Source organism: Drosophila sulfurigaster, chromosome 4 (assembly GCF_023558435.1).
Source record: "Drosophila sulfurigaster albostrigata strain 15112-1811.04 chromosome 4, ASM2355843v2, whole genome shotgun sequence".
Classification (NCBI taxonomy): Eukaryota; Metazoa; Arthropoda; class Insecta; order Diptera; family Drosophilidae; genus Drosophila; species Drosophila sulfurigaster.
The window spans coordinates 1,765,001-1,782,798 of record NC_084884.1 but is presented as its reverse complement, the minus strand read 5'-3'; the positions used below and the strand labels follow the sequence as shown (position 1 = coordinate 1,782,798).

Genomic DNA, 17,798 nt, shown 5'->3' with positions numbered 1-17,798 from the left:
CATAAATCTAAATTGCATAAAGCCTAACAGATGGCGCTGTCGACCGTAGAATGTGTCGTTGTGGTAAAACACCACCTAGCGACGAAGTAGGAAATGTGGCAGAGGCGATAGCCAGCAATCGATTATAAAATATCGACAAAGTTCTCTAGCGTTCTTCTCAGCTACTATGGATTTAACCCTAACCGAAGATTACATAGATATGTCAAACAGCCCAGATAGTGGTTTCACTGAAAATAGAATTCTTGCACTGACCACTTATTGATATTATTTTAGCAGAACGGAAGGGAAATCGCGAAGTCGGCTTTATCATGTTATTTACATAGTGATGAATTGTCGTGGCATGAAGGTTTTGCATTCAGCATTTTTTGCATAAAAGAGTCAATTTGAATGCACCTTTGACACAATGTTAACGGATATGAATAAGTGGGGTTGTAAGGTATCGTGAGTGTGTGTTGGTGGAACCAGGGTAAACAAAAATGCACTAGCATAGAAATTTACGTTGCTTGAGAAGTAAAAATCTATTAACTTATCGAAATTTGTGGTAAAATAAGTGTAACTAAATATACGATCACCAATGTAGCATCTTTATTGTGTAGGTGTCATGTCGTCATATGTTTTGTGTCTGTATGTTTGTCTATACTAGCATGAGTCTGATTATATACAAATGTATGTATATATATTGTATATGTATATATACTTTGCGGCTGTTGCTGTTTAATGTTGACGGTTGACTCTGCTTTGGGGTTTTCAGTGAGTCAGTCGGTTCTGAAGTGCTGGTTTAGCAAGTTCGTTTAGCTTTCTATCTGTCATTTTGTTTGCTGCATTCGGACGTAAATAAACAAACAAAATGAATGCGTGGAATTTATTAATGTGAAACACAAGATTGTAATCATACAAACACGCACACATACATATAGATGTATGTATGTATGTATATATAGTATGCAAAACCATATGCAATTAAAGATTTTAAGTTACACTGTGATCTTAATGTTAATCTTAACTTTGCGAGGAGCCTATTTTAATTTACCAGTATTTGTAAAATGTTCAACTGACGTAGACAGCGAATTTACTTAAATTAACTGTTGGAAGATAAGTAGCGATCGATCTACAAAATATCAAATTGTATATAACTCATGTAAGCCGTTTTGAGGCCATGTGGTATAAAAATGCCAATACAGAATGAACAGAATGCCGGAATAATCAAAAGTATTTGGAATTATAATAAATTCGAAATTGGAGGAATACAACTTCGACATGGACTAGTACAAGCTGCACGCCAAATTAATTCTATTAAAGGAGAAGCTAGTAAACATCTATCCAAATATTATATTGTATTTAATCTCTTGAATATTAAAAGAGAGTTAAAAGAACAGCAACATGTAGAACAGCAACGGGAACTGGCAATACAACAACTGAAACGACTTCGGACACATGTTATGTATTTATCGTACATATTAACAAAATTATGTCTTATCATTGTCTTACTATTGCCATTCCTAACTATGCACAAAACATTGATACAACAAACCAATGCTCAAAATATTTTAGACCCGATTCCTTTATCAATTGCTAACTCCAATTCAGCTGTAAACAGCTTCAAGTTTATACGTAACAAAACTCATCAGCCTCATCAAATACCTAAAACTATTCGAAGAAATCCACTAAACTTCTACAAATACTATAGCAATCATTCAAAGGAAAACGGATATAGTCTGATAATTTTAAGTCAATCTAAACATTTCTACGCTGAAGTTGTCCATGAGGCAAATAATAAGTTCTTAAGTACAAATTCCGTGCAAAACTTGAATTCTTTCACTTCTGCCTCGACAAATCGAACTAAACGATATATTAATGTTAAAGATAGTACTGCGTCAATACATAAGATTATAAATAAAAAAGAAGCTAGCAGCCAAATATTGAAATCAACATCAGGTGAACACAAAAACAATCACAATATATACAAAAACTCAAAAAATAGTCAAGATAAACTAACCAAACTAGTTATGAATGGACTTGGCTTAAAAAAACTTCCAGATATGAAAAAGGTAAGACGATTCATTTGAACCACCATTATCTAATAACTAAGATAACGTTAAAGTGTGGCAACAATTTTTTTTTGGATACTCATGTTTTGGCAATATTCAGTAATAGCAATAATTTCATTTATATTTAATTGCATAAATTATTTAAATCATTTAAATCATCAATCTAAATAGGTTGCACATAATTGTTTATTTCTCATTTTATAATTAGATTTTATGTTTTCCATTTCCCTTACACACACAACAAGCACAACCCAACAAGAATATTTTAGTTTAATTTTAATTGCTCACAACAGATGCTTGTTTAATTTTATTTGTAAAACATAAATGTACTAGAGGACTGTAATATATAAACTTTCTATTATTCGAGCTTGAAATAAATTTAATCTGTGAAAATGTTGTCCCATAATACCAATGCTAACTATTTTGATTATTACAGGCAAATATAAGCCAAATAGAATACTCAAGGAAATATATCGAATACTTAGAGCGGCTTAGAAAAGAAAAATTCGGAAAAACAATGACGATGATGACATGGAGAATACTGCAACTCATCTTCAGATTTATAGCATCGTAACAAGTAAATTTAAGGACATTACACGTAAACGAAGGGATAGTAGTGAGCGTGCCATAAGATCAACGAAACACTTTAAGAATTCCCATAGACGTGTTGGCAATCGAAACAAACTGGACGAAAACGATAAGACAAATATTCTTTTACACTTCCCATTAATGGTAAATGATGCTCAATTCAACTACGAGCAAATCAATGAGGCTAATGTGAGGCTAATGATTCTATATAATCCATCGCTGGCTATACATGCAAGGTCAGTAGAAACTGATTCCAAAGCATTTCGGAGAAAAACCAATAATCGATATTATAAAAATCATGCACAAAACAGAACGGACTGTAAAAACGATCATATTAATAACTATCCTAAATCAAAAACATTCATTCAAAAACCAAACAATAGCAAAAGGAAAAACACATTTTAAATTTAAAAGTCTATCAATTGCTGAGATTGAACAAACGTCAAATTCTAGACGGCCGTCAAATTGAGTTCGATAACGATTTGAATTATAGTGCCACGAGAGGAGATGAAACTTACAGTCAATGGCTGGAATTCGATGTGACCGTAGCAGTTCGGTCCTGGCTGAACAAGTCTCGCGAAAATCTTGGCATTGAAATACAATGCGATAAATGTAAACGTATAGGAGCAAGGATATTAAGTGAAGTTTCAACTTTAAGCCCGCATTTAATTGAATCCACATCCCACCACATCCAAGACCAATTCCATTTGACGCCGGTGTTAAACATTATTGGTCACTTTGGTCGGACGCACAGTGAAGAAGCAATTCACCCACAAACTCTAAATTTGAAGTGGAACAATCAAAGCCATAACGACTATTTTACCATCGTTATGGACACGGCCAAGGTTCCATAAAAATTGCCAAATAGTTGCTATAGAGCGCATCAACGGTGTTGTCGCCATCAATTGGACGTTGACTTCAAGAATATCAAGGGTTTCGAATTTATCATTCAGCCAAAAACTTTCGACGCTGGGTATTGCAAGGGTCGATGTCCTCCACGCCACAATCCAGCACACCACCATGCACTTTTGCAGAGTCTTATATGGCAACAAGATCACAATCGCGTACCTCGACCGTGCTGTGTCCCTTCAAAGCTCACCGAAATTGAGATATTACATGTGGACGAAGAGCATAGTGATAAGCTGAAAATATCGACATGGAGCAATATGCAAGTTATAGAATGTGCTTGCTCTTGAAAAGGAAGCGAATTTTGACTAATTTTGTTATGTTTTAACAATATACATTGTAATCCTCGAAAAATATTTTTATTCGATATAAATAATAATAATAATATTAGCAAACAATATTGGTATATTTATTAAAATTATTTTATTTATGGTTAATCGTTTGCTTGTGGATTCTAAACTAAATCTAAGTTTCGGAAAATTACATACTTTTTCTGTAGTATATCGTCATTGTCTTCATATTTACATATGTTCATGCATACATATATAATATATAATATACAGACGATGACATGAAAGCAACATGATTGTCTAGTATTAATAAAACTATTAGGCAATCTATATTTATTACTTCCGGTGCTTTGCTTTGCTTTGAAAATGATATTTATTTATTTATTTATATAATAACTAAAAGAAGGGAGTGCTAGCTGCTAAGGCCATCGACTCGATAGTTAACTTATATGTTGCTTAATATGTTGTTGACGTCTAAGAATTATTGGCAAATTATAAATGATTTAATTTCTTAAGACAATATGCAAAAGCTGTCAACATACAAAAGATAATGTTCAAATATTTAAATATTTTCAACATTCTTTTCTTATATTCGTATTAATACTTTTTATTCGACACAAACATATTATTTAGAAAAAATATTTACCAATTGCTAAGAAAATCAAAGCCCTTAGGAATTTGAACTTTTTCAGGCAATAATTTACATTTTCGGCATATTCATCTTTGGTACTATCATCGGAATCATTTTGAGTTGAATAAGTTAAACTACCTTGTCGAGTATTTTTCGATTCCAAATCGGATAATATGGTTTTTTGGACGTCATCGCTTAAATATGTGAATTTCGTTGTAGTCTTATTTTGAATCAAGCTTTGATTACCTGTGTCTTCCATTTTGCTTTTAACAGTCATAATCGGTGTATTGCCAACACCAATACTTGATTCGTTGACAACCTGATCACTGTCGCCACTAACAAAAATACTGCTATTGCTAACGATCACAGATAGGTTTATTTGAGATTGGGTTTTATAACTGAATGGGAATGAATGCTCATCGCGGTAGTCGCCAATGGTCTCGTCGTGGATAATTTTTAACCCGACTTTTTGAATATTGAATGTATTTAGACATTTATTATCATAATTATAATAATTATTTTTAAAATTCTGGCATTTCGTAGGCTTTTTCTTCATATCTTCGCTTATTTCAGGAACAGCGTTAAAACTTAATATATTTTTATTGTATCGTGTAGCTAATTCGGGTTTCATCATAGTATCATTCAATATATCATCTTGCTCAGTTGACTTCAATGTAAACCACACATGATCATAAGCCGCCTTTACTTCGCTTATGTCGAATGCAATCTTTCGGGCAACTGGATTGAGATTGGCGAAATAGCTGTTTATTTGCTCGATTGTGACCATTTTGTGGATTCTGAAAGAATTTTGTAATTTTAATGATTTTCTTTTGCAAAATATTTAAGCAAGTTGTATGTCAATAGTCGTAAGAAAAAATTTAATATATACATACATATGTAGAATTATTAGGGAAGTATTCCCAATCTGTATATTATAAATATATTCTTGAATAAGTTGAATAATAAAAATCAATAACATGACATACATAACGATATCTATGTATATAACTACAAATGTATACATACATACAAATGTATTTAACATATGTATGTATATGTATGTATGTTCAGACATGTGTATGTTTGTAACACATTTGTACAATTGTATTATATCATCAATAAAGTTTGTCTTGTCATGTATGGATGTACATGTATGTCCTTTACTATTTCTAAACTTAATCTAAATCTTTTTTAATTACACTTTGCCACAATTCTCGAATACATACATACATACATACATACTTATTTAATTATCCTCTATGAAGTAGAATATTTTGGAATTTACTTACTATTTAGTTAATAGGAATTAAAAATGCGCAGCGCCGAAAGAATTTATGTTTGTGAAGCTTGCAATATGAACATAATGTGGCCAAGACTTCGTCAGGAATAGACTGATTTACGGACATGCAGAAGGGATGCAACGTCTCTACAAGACAATAAATTTTATTCAATACTTTTTTCCAAAATTAAGTCAGATTGCGATTAGGGTTTTAATTACATTATTAGATTGGATTAGATATTTACATACAAATTTAATACAATATTATTATATATTATTTTATTTAATATATTTTATATATCGATATATGAATAATAATGCCCCGTTTCCACCGCACCAAAAACTCTGTTCTTTTCATTCAGTTCGAATGTTTCTTCCGCCCCGTGTAAAAGCCCATAATAGCCTATTTCCACTGCACCCAAACCTAGGTTTTCTTTGGTTTTTTCCTTTGAGGCCGAAACCCATAAGAAAAAGTCGGTTTTTCTACGTTCGCGAGCTACGTAGAAATAGCGAACGCATTTTTGGGTAATTAGCGATATTTTTATGGATATGACACCACTCACATAGCTCACCACTAAACAAACAGCTGACATTTAAGTTCGCCAAGGTATGAAAATAGAAAAATAAAAATTTGATTTTGCTTTTAAAGCAATTTTTTTATATTTTAGATGCGCCAAAAACTCACAAGCCGTCAATATCGTGGAGTGGCATCCACGAATCTTTGTTGGGCAACGGTAAATTTCTCAATATGGCGCTCCACAAGAGTGCCAAACTCTTCCAAATTAATTCGAAAATTATCTTCAAAAATGATTCGCTGTTTCCAGGAACATCGTGCTCCCAAAAACACCCATGCCGTTGCTAAAAAATAAATGTGTTTGTGTAAATATTCCATTGCTGATGGCGATTTATTTACTATTGGCAATGGCCTATTCTCTATATGCCGTTAATTTTTTCTCCACTTCGTCAAAATCCTGCAATTTAAGAAAATTTTCCATTTTAAAATGCGCGTGCTGTTTTTAATTGTTCGCCAACTCTCGTGTTTACATTTGAACAGCTGACATTTCAGAGCGGCCATATTGAGAAATTTACCGTTGCCCAACAAAGATTCGTGGATGGTACTCCACGATATTTACGGCAAGCGAGTTTTTGGCTCATCTAAAATATAACAAATTTGCTTTAATAAGCAAAATAAAATTTTATTTTTCTATTTTCATACCTTGGCGCACTTAAATGTCAGCTGTTTGTTTAGTGGTGAGCTCTTTTTCGTTTTCACATCTATAAAATATCGCGTAATTAGCCAAAAAGTGCGTTCGCTTTTTCTACGTTGCTCGCGAACGTAGAAAAATCGTCTTTTTTTCTTATGGGTTTTACATGGGGCGAACGTAACATTCGACCTATATAGCCGGTCATATTACCCTATAAATTTATTAACTATTTCCACACCACAAAAATCCTAGTTTTTCTTCACATATGTACATTTTTCAATACTCTTGCATATTTGAAATGTGTGTTCCATATTGCCCTGTTTACACACACACAGCAAAAACAGTACCTTTTGGGTGAGGCCGCTCATACGCATAACAAGTGGTAAAAACTTTTACCAATAATGCCCCGTTTCCGCAGCACCAAAAACTCGGGGTTTTATTTAATTCATTTCAAATGTTTCATGTAAAATCCCATAAAAAATCGGATCTTGTCATATGTGAAATATCGATAACAAATGTGGAAATCGAACACGCCTTTTTGATATTTTATCGATGTGAAATGGAAACGGAGCTCACCACAGCAAACATTGAAAATAAAAATGCTATGGAAAGGCACTACTTATTTTTAAAAATCATTCTGCTTTAATTTTATGGTAATTGCTCTATTATTGATATTTTGGTGGTTATTGTTAGTTTATATTCTGCGCAGCTGTTTGGCATCAGAACGGCCACACTAAAAATTTACCGTTGCCCATTTTTTCCATTTGTTGTGGCTGTGGATATGAGTGGTTGTGGGAAAGGGGCATTACATGGGGAAAATGGAACATTTTAACTGATTGGAAAAAACAGAAAATAGCTAAGTTTTTGGTGCTGGGAAAAGGGGCTTAACAGACGGGTGGCGATTAACATCAAATATATGATATTACAGATGCACTAAATTACTACTTTTTTATAAACGAGTGACCCAGTTTTGTGCAAATCATGTAATAGCCTTTTCCACTGCACTCAGTGGAGGTTTTTGCGTTCAGGTCGAATGTTACGTTCGCCCAATGTAAAACCCATAAGAAAAAAATGTCGGTTCGAAACGTAAAAAACTGAGTGCAGTGGAAAAAGGCTATTATGACACGTTCAAACTTTTACTGCAACTAATAATTCTAACTTTAAATTCAGTTAACTTACAGCTACAGTTAGGTTAGGTTACAGAAGTAACCAACGCGAACAAACGCCTTTCGTATTTTTATGAGTGTGTAGAACTCACATAGGAATAATCTCATTCTGCTTAGATGAAAGTAATAGCCTATTTCCACCTCACTCAGTTTTTCTACGTTTTTAAAGTCCCGTTTCGGGGTTTCCATTTGCACGAACCGAGAAATATGGGATACGGTAAAATTCTCAATATGGCCGCTCTGAAATGTCAGCTGTTCAAATGTAAACACGAGTTGGCGAACAATTCAAAAAACAGCACGCGCATTTTAAAATGGAAAATTTTATTAAATTGCAAGATTTTTATGAGGATTTTGACGAAGTGGAGGGAAAATTAGCGGAGTATAGAGTATAGGCCATTGCCAATAGTAAAGAAATCGCCATCAGTTTGGGGCTATGTACATAAGTAGATTTGCTGGCAGCAATGTAATATTTACAATGTAAATGTAAATTTCACATAAATACATTTACTTTTAGCAACAGCATGGGTGTTTTTGGGAGCGCGATGTTCCTGGAAACAACGAATCATTTGTTGAAGATAATTTTCGAATTAATAGGGAGGAGTTTGGCACCCTTGTGGAGCGCCTTTGTGGATTGGCCAAAAAGCACTATATTTCTCCTCCCATAACTTGAACAACATAGCCTCGTGGATGCCACTGCACGATATTGACTGCTTTCGAGTTTTTTGGCTCATCTAAAATATAAAAAATTTGCTTTAAAAAGCAAAATAAAATTTTAATTTTTCTATTTTCCTACCTTGGCGCACTTAAATGTCAGCTGTTTGTTTAGTGGTGACCTCTTTTTCGTTGTCATAATAGTGTTGGGTTGCTCATGAGTGAGTGAATAAAAAGAGTTGTGCACTCAACTGAGCGAGCGAACATGTTCCTTCCTTTTTGTTCTTTTTGTTCACTTGCTCATTTTGCTCACTTGCTCATTTGTGTTCACTTGCTCATTTTTGCTCACTTGCTCATTTTTGTTCACTTGCTCCCTTGCTCATTTGTGCTTAGTTACTCTTCTTCGCGCATTCCCATTCAATAAGTACAGAATAAGTACAGAAGGAATTCATTTAACTATTTTTAAATGCCCAATGAATGAAGCAAAAGTAATGCAACAAATTAAAATGCAGAGATATCGGTTAGTTTGAAAATTAAATATGTAACATAATCTATTTTTGAAAAGTCGTTGAGATGCAGTGCTTATTGGCTTGATAATGCACTGAACAACCAGTGAGCAACTGAACATCTGAGCAATGAGCGACTGAGCAATGAACAGTGAGCAATGAACAGTGAGCAGCTGAGCAATGAACAGTGAGCAAGTGAGCAATATGATTGAGTTGACTCTTTTGAAAAAAGAACAAGTGAACATGTTCACCTAAAAGAGCAGTATTTACACAACACTATGTCATATCGATCAAAATATCGCGTAATTACCCAAAAGTGCGTTCGCTATTTCTACGTAGCTCGCGAACGTAGAAAAACCGACTTTTTCTTATGGGTTTTACGTGGGGCGAACGTAACATTCGGCCTGAACGTGAAAAACCCAAAGAAAACCGAGGTTTTGTGTGCAGGAAATAGGCTATTAGGGTTGTTGGATTTTGGAAAAATATCGTATTGATGATATTTGCTGTTTAAAAATATTACTCGATGATATTAAGAACTATCAAACAAAAATCGATATATCGAGTATTTTTGATAATTTTTATGTTGAGCTAATTTTAAATAAAGGTTTTCTGTCTCTATTCTTTTGACCTAAGAATATGTATAATAAAAAAACGGTATAATATTTGATTTCATCAACAATGAACTGCAAATAAGACATAATAGACTATTTTTACTTAAAAAGTGAATAGAAAAAAATAAATATTGTACCATCTCTCAAGCAAATCTTGTTTAAGTTCGTTGCAATAGAAAATAACAAAATTATTATGGATATGATATAGAGCACAGCTCAGCCCATTGTGCTCAATTTTATTTAATATAATAAGACATGTATTTTAAAATGGTATTGTTAATTTATGGAATTTGTACTTAATGCTTTTAATTATTAATTAGAAAATAAATGTGTATTTAATTATTTTAGAAAAACTCAACTATTATTATTTTAGAAAAACTCGACTATTATTATTTTAGAAAAACTGGACTACAGAGTCTCGGAGTTCTATTGTTCTTTGTACAGATCTAGAAAATTTTCCTGTACGCTTAATGCGACCATGTCGTGTTCTCCGCAATCAGTAGGTATTTCTGTTGGTGTATTTTCAACCATCTGCTTAATGATTTCATCGGAGACATTTTTTACGTGAAGAGGCATATCGAAGTACATTTTTTAAGTCGAGGATCAAGCATATTAGCTTTCATCAGTATGTTATTCTGCAGCAACCCACTCAATCGCTTTTCTGACATTTTTAGAAGGGTATCTTTTGATTCGATGTCCTCAGCGGTAACCACATTCGCTTCTTTTTAATTTTGTATTAATCATAGAAATCATTGGAATCACTAAGCTAAGAGTAACATAAGAATCTCCGCTCACATTTTCAGTGGATATATCATCTCAAAAATTTCAATATCGCCTATTTTTGCCCAAAAACTATCGCGATGATATTTTTTTAAAAGGAAAAATATCAATAAATCGATATTTTGATATATTTCCGACATCTATATTGTAAATGTAAAAATATTGTTCACATGCTTTTCAATGTTAAAATATTAGACAATATATATGTACTATGATTGTATCATATTTTTATTTTGTTTAATATTCCTATTATTATGCTAGATACAAATACAGATTATCATCTACGATTCAATTTTTACATTTCTGAAGTTTATGTACAGTACAATATATGTATATATTATCTAATATAGTAGATACAAGTTGGTATGTAGTATTTAATTTAAAGTCAAATTAAATTAATTCGAACATGTTAAAATGTGACCAGGTGTTTAGAACATTGGAGAACAATCAGGTGTTTAGATGATTGGAGAACAATACAAAATGATTTTTAGTAATTGCATATTTTGTAAAAGCAGGAAAAGCAGCATGGAAGTCTTTCTGCTGTTACAAAAACACACTTGTTGTTGGCTATGTAGTTTCATAGCTCGTTAACAGTGCCGCATCGACAGGTTCCAAGCAGCTGGGACAAGTTAGACTTCGCATCAGCCAATCGTCAATGCAATGAACATGATAAATGTGCATGCATGGTAAATAGCGAACAGCCTCGTCTACGCAAAATTCAACCATACAAATAACACACTCCCGTGTCTTTTCGCGTTGCCATCATAAGTGCCAATCGGTAGGTGCTGAACAAGGCCAATGCGTTTCGCTATTTTAATGTGATCTTCCATTTGGTTGGTGGTATCGACGGATCGACTATCTGGAGACGACGCTGGATAGAATACTTGCGGCAATGGTTCATTCTGTAAAACTTGTGCACGTTACAAACATATATACAAATATATATATATATATATCTGTGTCCTTTTTATGTTTATAGAGCGTAATGTGTTTTTGCCACTAACTTGCCTGATATATTGAAAGTGTCCCATTGTGTTCCTGTATACTAATAGTATCGTTGTTGCCCCGAAGGAGTGATATATCGTCAGAACCATTTATCTTTAAGCAATTGCCCATTGTTTGTCTTGAATGAACAAAATAATGGAGAAATGCGTATTTTTACTTTTCTACGTCTTACATACGTATGTCCATAGAAATAATTCTTCAAATAATTCATAATAGAAAAGTATTATAGAGAATCCAAACAAACAATAAAAATATATAAAATAAAAAAAAAGGTAATATCGGTACGGGAAAGCCACAATAGGGTAATTTTCCATTCCGGACACCACAGTTAAGATTTCTTACTCATAGTTCACAGCAATTCAAAATCTCATAGATTATTGGGATGTTGAATTAATATATGTATGTAAATTCAAGTAATGCACATGTAAGTTTTCCATTTACAAATTACCATACAAAATTGTGTACATGTAAATAAATTACCAATTAATTCCTTTGAATATTTTTGAGATTAAAAGTGTGTCTGACCAGTATTCACTGCATATACACACATACATACTATGTAAGTACACACTTCCATACGTACATGTATATAAACCTAAGAATTAAGATCTCCGATATTTAAATGTATATGTATAGGCGTACTTCACAAATGAATGGTTCTCAATTTATTTTTCACATTACAGCTGTTAACGTTTTAACAAAACCACTAATTAATTTGATTTTGATTAAACTCAACTCTCCAAGCATCTATATGAGTAAACAAGAAACTAATTTACTGTTTTTGTTTTTCTTTCTTGCGAAAGTTATATGTAAATTATCGATAGGATTACCGATAACACCTTTTGATAATAACGATTACTGCGAATTCATAAGTGTAATTTAATTATTTGAAAGATTTCAATAAATTCTATAACAATAAAAATTAATTTAATTTAATTTTACCAATGTAAATTGCTAAACGTGTTAATATTGTCAACAAGAAGAAATTATATTGCTGAAAACAAATGTGACCAAACACGGCTAAAGTTGAAAATGTTTATTTGCTCGTCTAAGACTAAAATCCAAATTCTTGGTAAGTAAGTGATGGCATGGTAGTATTAAAAGCAAATTAGTTGAGTTGGCAAATATAAACAAAACAAAAAAGGAGAGCATAATGACTGAAGAGACCATAATCCTTATTCTATTGGTGATTGTAATGTTAGTTGGATCGTATCTTGCAGGAAGCATACCTTTAGTCATGCATTTAAGTGAGGTATATACGAAAACACAGTTATTAAAAATATAATTCTAGATAATACACGAGCTCATCCATTTGCAAAAGCAGGAAAAATTAAAGTGTGTGACGGTATTGGGAGCTGGTTTATTAGTGGGCACGGCCTTAACGGTTATAATACCAGAGGGTATACGCTCATTATATATGGACAGTAAGCGAGCAGTCGCACACAATGATGCTGATAAGACGATTATTACAGTTTCCCATGTTCAACCATTGGATTATTCGCGAACAATTGGTTTGTCCCTTGTGCTGGGATTTGTTTTCATGATGCTTGTTGATCAAGTTTCGCAAGGACAAACAAAAAGTCAAGTAATGGCAATGAGTACGATAAGAATATTACAGCAACTCTTGGTCTAGTCGTGCATGCTGCAGGTGAATACTACTTTCGTTTTTATATTTACAAATGAAGTTGAATGATTTATCAAGTTATTTTATTTAGCCGATGGAGTTGCGCTGGGTGCTGCAGCAACAACTAGCCACCAAGATGTTGAAATCATTGTATTTTTAGCAATAATGCTACATAAGGCGCCTGCTGCGTTTGGCTTAGTTAGCTTTCTATTGCATGCCAAAGTTGAACGCCAACAGATACGAAAGCATCTAGGCATCTTTTCTTTATCGGCGCCGTTTTTAACACTGCTTACATACTTTGGGATCGGCCAGGAACAAAAAGAGACTCTAAATTCGGTGAATGCTACTGGAATTGCAATGTTATTTTCAGCTGGCACTTTTTTATACGTTGCCACCGTGCACGTGTTACCCGAATTGACCCATAGAGAGCAAAGTAGCCATTCTCCATCAAACCTTTACGATTACCATCTCCTAGAAGAGTCTCGAGAGGCAGCTGCTTCAAATGAGATGAATGTCAATAACGCAACACAGTCGCAGTCTCATCATCACAATAAAGGTCTTCGCTTTGGTGAAATAATTGTTATGATATGTGGCGCCTTACTCCCACTAATTATCACATTTAGTCATCAACATTAGCGTACTATTTGCTTCTGATAGCTACAATTATATGTGTCTATTATATAAGAATGTAAATATAGTACTATTTTATAATACAAAATATTCCTTTATCACACTGTATTTTAAAATGTATAAAATGTAGCGTCTTTGCGCAATATACACATTGTAAGTAAAACACACAATAATTCAATACCATGTCAACTATAAGACCTTATTTTTTGTAGTGAAAGATACATAAATGCGAAAAATTAAATTAGTTGTAAAACTTGCTGTATGTTTGCTGTCTAGTCTTGCTGCTACCGTCGATTCTCTATTGATCTCATCACCACTTCGCTGTTACTCCGGTTTTCGTTTAGAAGCACACATTGCCTTCTGAGCACTAGACATTGCTGACCAAAATACATATTGCTGACACTACTGGACAGTAGGAAACTTCTCTGATCTCACAGTTTTCTAATTTTAATTGTTTTATTAGTTTGGAACTTATACCGGCTTTATCACCACATATTACTTCAAAATAACATGCGATATCCCTACGCGTAAGAGTTAAAATAAAATTTTACAACCGAAAAATCGGATTTTTGTTATTGCAATGGGAGTCGGTTCTAAGCTTGTGAAATGACGCTTACGAGGAATTTACAGTTATATTTGTCTTGGCATGACATCGTTTCCACGGGAAATATGATGATGAAACCTCATATTGAGTATGGTAAATACAGTACTTACTTTCCAAAAAAAAAGAGATAGCTGATTAAGTAACCAAATTTAGCGGTTGGTATTTTTGGTATATTTTTAGAATATCGTTTTATTGAAAATGCGTAGCGGGTACCTCAAATTCGAGCACACTCAATTGTAGCTTTCTTACTTGTTTATTTAGGTTTGCTTAGTTTCTGAGATAGTTTTGTATTTTGAGAAAGCTGGAAAGACATACATATTTAACTATCGATGTGTTCATGAATATAAATACATTTTGCCGAACATTAATGTTTCGCTTCATAATGATATTTAAGCTCAGTTCTCTTAATCAAATCTACAAATGCCTGTTTGGCATTGGGATTCAAGAACCATATTGCGATATGGTATCTGGAGTAAGGTCTAAAATATATAACTAAAATATTTGTCGCCTAAATAAGCTTGGCAGGGGGCGCGCAATATTCAATATGCGCGATTAAGTTAACTTACTAATAACTGCGAGGGGTCCGAGTACGAGTAGAAGTTAGGATCAGCATAAAATGGACAAGACTAAGCGGACAAGACAAAGTACATTCAAGTGAAATACTTCAGAATTGTTTTGGGCGGCTCATTGACATGACAATTTATCGTGGAAGATCCAGAGTAAGTAAAGGAGCCCCAATGTGTTGTGGCATCTGATATAGTCCTCCACGGTACTAATGCTATAAGCAGAGGGTTATTATTTGACAGTCGACTTCACCAACCTATGTATGTATCTATCATTGTCAACATTTAAACTGCAGTAACTACTGTGGGCTTGCATTTCTTTAATCTTGTTCAAGTACACATATGTACATATATAAACTAAATTTTTACTTATTATTATTATGTTGTTTAATTTATTTCGAGAAAAATAGAGGCTCTGTCTAGACAAAGACAAAGACAAAGACAAAGTATATTGAAATTATTCATTTATTCGTTATACATATGTTGTAATTATAATATCTTGTTATTAGACAAGACCTTTCTTATAGGCATATGTAGGCATACATATGTATGTATGTATATGTGTCTGTATGATTTTCGATTAAAGGAGTCAATGCAAATACAAATACTAGCGCAGACACTAATGTATAAGCTTATCCCAAGTTCTTAAGGAGTTGTCAATGTGTGTGATTGATTTTTCTATCTATCGTATTTAATTCGGGGTAACCCATATTGAAACACAATTAATTAAGGTTGCCACTCTGTTTAATTGCTATTGGAAATAGCAATTCTAAAATGATATTAATATTTGAGGAACTGATGAGTGAATACAGAGTATCTGAAATAAAGGTGATTTCATTTTTTCTTGTTAAGGGTACAAATTTGTCGGATGCGAAACCCGTTTGCCACCCTTATTTATGCCACCGACATACATATGTTATGTACATGTACATTGATACATTGATACATTGGTGTATAATCTTAAGTTTTCTTATAATAAATGTAAAGAATTTTAATTTTCGTTTTCCCAATTGTTATAAATATATTAATGCACGTATTGAATGTAGTAATGAGTAAATTGTTTGAATATCCATACTTTTATGTAGAATAGCAATTGTGTACCTCAGTAAAATTGATATTTGCGCAAACATTGTTATTGATGGTACAGATTTGTCCGACTCCCCTTATTGTTTTGACTATGCCGTTAGATTTTCAAAATAAACAATGTCACGGGATTGATAGAAAGTTGATATTTGTGCATTATACATTATTTCGCCTACAGAATTAATTCTAAGAAGAGCCAGAGTCAGACAATGTTTAAGTGTGGTTGAAAAGTTGATGGAATAGCGATAAAACTCCAACGTAAAAAGTATACCCTAAATAATCGGAAGGGTGGAGTTCCAAAAGTTGACGCGTTATACATATCTGAGCCTTAGGTACGGGTTAAACTTTAAGTTGCGATAAAGGGACAATTGAAATTGCCAATAACTATGCAAAGGGTGTAACAGATTTGCCGAAAGAAGTTGCACTTGAAATGTGACGCCAAAGTTCGCATTTAAAAAGTTAACCCGGCATTAGAAGGCCCTTTTATTTTCCAAAAATATAGTTGAAAAGTGTATCTTAAGTAATGAGAAAAGCTTAATTTGGATAGTCCAGATGAAAATCAGAAATTTTGGCCAATCCAAGGCATCCCCGGCAGACTTGCTCTATGCTAACTTTGGTTGTGGCTCTCTCAGGGTATGGTCAGTTTTTAGTTGCTTGGGTATGCTTATATGCTTTAAACCTAGCCGGGTTGATTCGCAAATATATACGGATCTTCTTGAAAGTATTCTTATCTAATTTGCGGACAGGATATTTGAACAAGATAATGTCTCGATACATGTTTCAGCGCATTCTCATTTGTCGAGTGGAAGAGTATCACGTCATTAGATTGGCCAGATATAGGTCCAGACATAGGTCCATTCCAGCAGAATGCAATAGAGGATCTTTGAGGCTCATGTTCCTCAAAAGTTTACGTAGGAGGAAGACAATTTCGAAGGTAAAAAGAATTGAAAACAGCCATTGTTAAGAAAGAAAAAAGAATGGACAGCTATCGACATAAGGGCACTTGCACATTAGAAAATTCGATGCTTCGACGATTGAAATTGAAATTCAATATCATACTTAATTATGCGTTGAAAGTAAATCTTAATTTCGTTTCTATTTTTAATAAATCTTTCTTTTGCACAAATATCAATTTTCGTTGATGAAAATTTTCAAATTAATTTAGCATTAATAAATTCAAAATGCTTTTGGTCTTAAATATCATTATCAATTGCCTGTTCAATAAAAATAGTAAATAAAACTCTGAAGTCAAAGTTTGCAAAAAAAGTCAATAAAATATAATGCACATATATTAATTTTACTGAGATATGTATCTAATTATAGGTAGAATTTCTAGGTTAGTAAGTATGTGGGTGTTTGGGGAGTTCATGAGAGATTGCTTGATACGACTTTTAGACTGCAGTTTCAGTATGGCTGTGGGACGATAACCGCTCTACATCAATTTCGGGTATGGTCAGCTCATCTGGTATATTATCGGCATACTCAATGGAAGAAGTTTCCGAAAGGCGTTTGCTCAGCGATGTCTGTTTGCGCAGCACCTCAGCCAAGGAAGTGTTGGTGTGTTCACCATAACGAGCGTCAAGACCTTGTCGGAAGGCGTTCACCACACGTATCTAATGCCGAAAGTT

The 17,798-nt window shown here is 33.4% G+C and overlaps 5 protein-coding genes across 5 annotated transcripts in view; 3 read left to right on the top strand and 2 right to left on the bottom strand.

Moving 5' to 3' along the window:
• The first annotated feature begins 750 nt into the window (after positions 1-750).
• On the top strand, positions 751-2,629 carry LOC133846982 (uncharacterized). The gene is made up of 2 exons (XM_062281688.1): positions 751-2,048; positions 2,485-2,629. The coding sequence occupies exons 1-2, from the start codon at positions 1,170-1,172 to the stop codon at positions 2,620-2,622; spliced, it is 1,017 nt and encodes a 338-aa protein (XP_062137672.1). The 5' UTR covers positions 751-1,169; the 3' UTR covers positions 2,623-2,629.
• On the top strand, positions 2,628-3,832 carry LOC133846935 (bone morphogenetic protein 5; the record flags this gene model as incomplete). Its single annotated transcript, XM_062281647.1, is given in 2 exon segments — positions 2,628-3,033; positions 3,036-3,832. Coding segments are annotated over 2 exon segments (1,203 nt in total), but the record flags the coding sequence as incomplete, so codon positions are not given.
• A 7,064-nt stretch (positions 3,833-10,896) lies between these two features.
• On the bottom strand, positions 10,897-11,784 carry LOC133846991 (RING finger protein 11). The gene is given in 3 exon segments (XM_062281697.1): positions 10,897-11,407; positions 11,410-11,563; positions 11,670-11,784. Coding segments are annotated over 3 exon segments (441 nt in total). The 5' UTR covers positions 11,778-11,784; the 3' UTR covers positions 10,897-11,228.
• An 810-nt stretch (positions 11,785-12,594) lies between these two features.
• LOC133846983 (zinc transporter ZIP9) lies at positions 12,595-14,432 on the top strand. The gene is given in 4 exon segments (XM_062281689.1): positions 12,595-12,918; positions 12,991-13,228; positions 13,231-13,314; positions 13,382-14,432. Coding segments are annotated over 4 exon segments (966 nt in total). The 5' UTR covers positions 12,595-12,819; the 3' UTR covers positions 13,927-14,432.
• Positions 14,433-16,488: 2,056 nt separating this feature from the next.
• LOC133846995 (plasma membrane calcium-transporting ATPase 2) overlaps positions 16,489-17,798 on the bottom strand; it is a 26,287-nt gene continuing 24,977 nt past the window's right edge. Inside the window, 1 exon segment of the mRNA XM_062281703.1 lies at positions 16,489-17,783. Coding sequence (XP_062137687.1) covers positions 17,562-17,783 — 222 coding nt within the window. The 3' untranslated portion in view covers positions 16,489-17,561.

What these genes read in the sequence shown, in the direction of transcription:
- LOC133846982 (XM_062281688.1), top strand. Translation starts at nt 1,170, where the DNA reads ATGCCAATACAGAATGAACAGAATGCCGGAATAATCAAAAGTATTTGG. An exon ending in AACTTCCAGATATGAAAAAG is followed by an intron (nt 2,049 to 2,484) that starts GTAAGACGATTC and finishes TGATTATTACAG; the next exon opens with GCAAATATAAGCCAAATAGA.